Source organism: the organism of the source record quoted next, unplaced genomic scaffold (genome assembly GCF_019419815.1).
Source record: "Pyrus x bretschneideri cultivar Hongxiangsu unplaced genomic scaffold, Pyrus_bretschneideri_v1 Contig53, whole genome shotgun sequence".
In the NCBI taxonomy this organism is placed as follows: domain Eukaryota; kingdom Viridiplantae; phylum Streptophyta; class Magnoliopsida; order Rosales; family Rosaceae; genus Pyrus; species Pyrus x bretschneideri.
Window position 1 is genome coordinate 2,479,755 of NW_025999791.1, and position 5,588 is coordinate 2,485,342.

Sequence of the window (5,588 nt, forward strand, 5' to 3'; positions counted from 1 at the left end):
TCTCTTTATAAATATGTCAACATAAGATGTTAATGTAGCTTATTTGTGACCGCTCAAATAGGAGGGAAAAAAAAAAAAAAAAGAAGAGATTTTGAGGGGAGAGAATCCTATCCCGATATTCAGACTCTAGTTCTTGACTACCCTTATGGGCATTATGGGCAGTTACTTCTCCAAATAATTATATTTGAACCACAATTGGGGCATTTTTGCTCACCATTATAAATTATGGTGTATACACCTAATCATCTATCACGTGTCTTTTATCTTAATCTTGATTAATTTTTTTTCAAAAATTATAATTATGATGGTGAGCAAAAATGCTCCCACCACAATTTCTAGGAAATTGCTAGTAATTGTCTAGGAAAAAAAGTAAGAAGAAAAATGAAATAGCTATGGTTGGTTCGTGACACAGTGCTAGTCACATCAGGACAGGTACCCTAAACGTGATGAGGGTGTCATCCCGTTCCCACTCACATAAACCGCGGAAATTACACGTCATTGGATTAAGTACGCAGAATGGAGTTTGCTTTGTTTATTTCATTAATCCATAAATAAACGTGATTAGCCGAACTCCCTAAAATATTGATATATTCAAAAAATAAAAAATAAATTGATTAACAAATAAACTAATAGTCTTAATGCCAAAAGGAATGAGTCGCGACGGCACATAGCAAGCATAACTCTGTTTTTGTACTGGATTGGTTTTAGGAGATCAATCAAATCATACCAACAAAGCACACACATTACGTTAGGTGTTTGACATAGAGGCAGATTGTAAGCCCTTCTATTTTCCGTGTTTTTCTGTTTGTATAGGTCACAGTTAAGCCACGTCAATATTTTATATTACTATTTCTTTTTTGTCTTATTATCTTTATAAAAAAAATAATATAAAATATTAACGTGACTTAACCGTAATTACACAAAACAAAAAGGCACGAGAAGTGAAGGGTAGAGAATCTGCCTCCCTTGACATATATTAAATAAATAAAATTACGATAAATCACTCATATATAAAATTACGTACGCATTCAATTAAGAAGTTGATCGAACAATAATTTGACAACAAAACATTTAGCAGGATTTTTTAAGCACGTCTTAAAAGTTTAGTGGACTAAATATTTGACATAGTTAGAGTAATATATCAAGTTTATGAGTTAATTATATTAATATTATATTCAAATTTTCTCATCAATTATAAAATTATAATTTATGAACTTAATATATTAATATCACATTCACTCATTTCACCATAACCGAAAGGCCTCAAATTGGTTCTTTGCAAAAACAAAGACAAAAATCCAACTTCACAAAATTTCTCACTTGTATTTGATGGAATTAGATCCTCTACGGATCCTCTTATTGGGGATTCGAGTATCAATTAATAACAACCGTTCATCAAAGATCGTTAAACTATAATTTTTTTATTATATATTTTTCATACAAAACGAAGTTACTTTATTTTTAAGAATCTTTAATAAATAGTTGATATTAATTGATTATATGGATCCTCAATGAAGATATCAGGAGAGAATCTAATTCTGTATTTGATTGCTATTTGACTCTCTCTCTCTCTCTCTCTCTCTCTCTCTCTCTCATATCGAGCTGCCTCACCCTTCTTGTTTATCTTTCTATTCTTTCGGTTACTCTTCTATTATTTTAAGTTCTGCCTTTCGGTTGCTCTTCTTAACCATTTGTGAACTTAAATAAATCCCCCCACTAATCCACTTCACACCCTCCTCCTCTTCCTCCAAATAACACCACCCATCTCTCTCTCTCTCTCTCTTCCAACTCATTGTTTGCCATTTTTGTAACACCCAAGAAAAAACCAAGAAACCCCTTCCCTTCTCCCCCGCCAACAATCAAATAAAGCGAGAAACCCCTCCAAGAAAAGCCCCATAATCCTACGAAAATACCCAAAAACCTCCACAACAACTTCCACCCGACCGCAATACTCGTTTCCCAAACTCCTCCACCTCCATCCGTTTTTTGGCCTCCTGATACCACCCATACAGCTCCCCACACACATATCTTTGCCGTCTCACTCCTCCCCGCACGGCCACCCCATTTCCCACAACCTCCCCCTCCCATGGAGTCGCCGCTCGTATTATTCTTATTATTCAATCTTTGAACCTTTTGCATGCGACAAGGGTCGCCGGTGATCCTCGAGCAAGGAATTTTATTTCTCCTTATCAGATTTCTTCTTCTTCCTTGTCTGAGGATCCAAGACCCTTGCTTTTTTTTTTTTCCGGCACAACTAAACACCAAAAAATCACTCCTTTTCTTCCCATTTCTCCTGAGAATTTGATTCTGCAATATTCTTGAGATTCCCGCATCGGAAATCGAAATTAAATTCTGGGTTTTGCCAGAAATCGTTCAATCTGAAAAACCCAGATAAGAATTTTCTCCATTTTCCGTTTTCTATTTTCCCAATTTTTTAAATTTGAATTATGTCAGCATCGATAACCTCATCGCGGCAGCTATTTCTCCGGCAGACTTCGTCCCCGCGCCGGCAACCGCTGCTCCGGACCCAAGTCTCAACCAGCAGCGCCCGATTTGCTGAAGTCGCAGGCGGCACAGCTGCCGATTGCGCCGCCGTGTGCTGCTGCTGCCCGTGCGGCCTCGCCAACCTCCTTGTCCTCGTGATCTATAAGGTCCCGGCGGGGCTCTGCCGCCGCGTTCTGAAGAAGAGGCGCCGCCAGAGGCTCATCAAGAAGGGGCTGCAACATCGCAAGTGCAGTTGCGGGTTCGCCGGCTCGGAGCTCCAGTTTCACACGGTGGGTTTGGAGTGCGTGGCGGGGATCAACGACATGTCGCAGAAGGTTTCCGACGACGAGTCGTATGATGAGGATGTGATGCAGCTCGAGAAGGAGATGTGGGACCGGTTTTACAGTACCGGGTTTTGGCGAAGCCCATCCCAGAGGGAACCACCTAAGGTTCTCACTGGTAAATAATTAAATCAAAATATTAACGACCAGTCAAATGACCAGAATACCCCCCAAAATAAAATTTACTGAGATTATTTGGGTTTCATCTGTCTTTTGATTGGTTGGCTGCCGGGTGGTGCATTATGTCTACTTGGTTTTGGGTTTGCCAAAGTTGAGGGGCTTTTTTTTTATTCTTCTAATTTAATTTAATTTAATGTGGTTAAATCTATGTGTATATGGGGATGTGGAAAATGCGGTCTTCTGCTGTGTAACCGGTAATTTAACCGTCCGATGATTTATCCGTCACTTGATGTGAGAGATAGAGAGGATGTAAATTGCTGAATTGGGTTTTTCAGGGTGATGGAAATTTGTATATTGTAATTGTTTGATTGTCATGTGTTTGACTTTGGGGGTTAAGTGTGGATCTTGCGCACATTTAAAAAAAAAAAAAAAAAAAAAAAGAATGTTGAAGGTTTCAAAGATTAATGGAATTAATACCTTGCCGGTGTATTTTTGATTTATTTTTTATTGGTTTATATAATTTTTAACATATCTTCTAGATTATATTCAAATTGTCTCAGCAAAGAAAACAAAAAAGACCATGTTGGATCTCCAAAATTGGTCTTTGGGATGGTTCTAGATAATTATTTGGAACCATGTTTTGGTTTTTGGGATGGTTCTAGACAATTCTTTGGAACCATGTTTTGAGGTTAAGACTGCGTTTTTGGCTGACTTTTTCTGTGGGGGTTATGGGGGAAGGTGATACTTTGAGGGAGAAGCGTCCGTGTTCTTTCTAGAAGGGAAATTAGGCCATAGGGGCTAAATAATGTAATCGTTCAAGGAATGTTCGCATTCGTATGTTTTACTAACACAAGTGATGTTTTATTTTAGATAATATATGAAAGGCAATTTGAACTTGAATGGTTAAGAATAGTACATATGTTGTAGCTAATGTGATACGCTCACGACTGTGTGGAGAGATTCAAATAATATTTGTATTCATATGTTAAGATAGGAGAACGACATAAAGGCGGAAGCAAAAAGTATAAATATGACCATTGTTAAATGAGCTAACAATTTATACAATGTTCATGGTCATAAATATCTTAACTGACATTATATAAAGGCGAGGGTCAGTGGTGAAGCCACATATGGGTAAGGAGGTGGACCCGCATCTTTGGTCGACGGAAATCAGGCCTAAGAACGAGAATGTAGGTATTGTGAATCCGGAAGTGCTATTGGAATTCTTCTTGATGTACCGTGAGTAGCAAGAGGATAATGTCCAGAAGATGAGCAAAAGATTGGTTTGTTTTCACAAGATTACTACTGTCTTTGTTGAATAATTTGAGTTTGAAGAAATAACTCAAGTACTTTAGGATTCACACGCGCATTGGCTGTCCCTTTTTTTTTTGTCACATAATTTGTCAATTTCTGACTTCACTATTGCTTTCACCCTTTTACATTTTGCCCCTCTCTCTCCTTCCGATAATTTATGACTTCGTCACTGACGAGAATAGAAAGTACAAATTGTTTGGAAGATTTACTTATGGATTAATAGTTTTTTCTCAAAAGAAGATAGAAACACAAAAACCATTTGATTGCTTGTTTTTTTTTTTTTTTTTTTTTTAAAGAAGAAGAGGAAGGTGAAGGATCAACCCCGAGGTTGGGAGCATTTGATTGCTTGTGTGTAAAGGGTTTCAAGGTGAAGTTTTATTTTGTCCTCCTATCATGGTAGGCAATGATAGTAACTCTTAAAATGCTCATTTGGGAGTGGCATAGAGTTGGATGTTGAAAATGAAAACATGGGGAACTTGGTAGGGCCATGTGTATGTGGCTCTACTCTTGGTCTTGATATGCTGCTAGATATTCCTTCTTTTCCATAGATCTTGTTTTAAGATCTTGTTTAAGATCTTGTTTATCCATTTTTTCTTTGCTTTGTTCAAATCCTATGTTGCTTCACCTTTTGACACAATTTTCTTTGCACACTTTGGTCAAATTCACACTCACACAAAAATAAAGGAAATATATCAAGCTATGTTTAGATGAGAGATTTTTAGATCTAAATAATTTGGTCAAGTCGGAAAAAATAGATGAGATATTGAAAATGCAGCATCAAAAAATATGTGAGAGAGGTTAGCAATATCTCGTCTTTACGCTCGTACAATGCATTCTAATAATTCTTTGACATTTTGTAATCAATCTCTGACTAACTTGACATCAATCCTTTGGAGGTTGAAACTTCCTCACTCCAAACATAACCTCACACTCACAGTCACAACACGCTCCCTCTTGAACTTTTTCTTTAATAACGGATTTGAGACGTCTTCAACCGTTAAAAGTAAAAAACTTTCTGAGTGAACTTGAAAAATTATATTTTGGTTTGAATGTAACATTAGTGGGTCATGAGCTAAGCCTAGATGCTTGAAATCTTAATGTCAAAATGCAATTAAAATTCTCTAACCATTATCCTACTGCAATAATTTTTGCTAAGAAGCATGTTTATATAATCAATTCGATCCCCCGATTGGATCAGAGGCATGTTTATATAATCAATTCGATCCTCCGATTGGATCAGAGGTAAACGCCCTACCAAAATATTGCTTAGATTTAAGAAAGATTTTGTGTCAGCTCACGCCAACAAGAAAATGTCATTTCAACAAGAAA

At 37.1% G+C, this 5,588-nt stretch overlaps 1 protein-coding gene across 1 annotated transcript; it reads left to right on the forward strand.

Moving 5' to 3' along the window:
- Positions 1-1,576: 1,576 nt before the first annotated feature.
- Positions 1,577-3,434, forward strand: LOC103952714. Its single transcript, XM_009364378.3, has one exon. It carries the CDS (start codon positions 2,448-2,450, stop codon positions 2,949-2,951), a length of 504 nt encoding a protein of 167 aa, XP_009362653.2. The 5' UTR covers positions 1,577-2,447; the 3' UTR covers positions 2,952-3,434.
- The last annotated feature ends 2,154 nt before the right edge of the window (positions 3,435-5,588 follow it).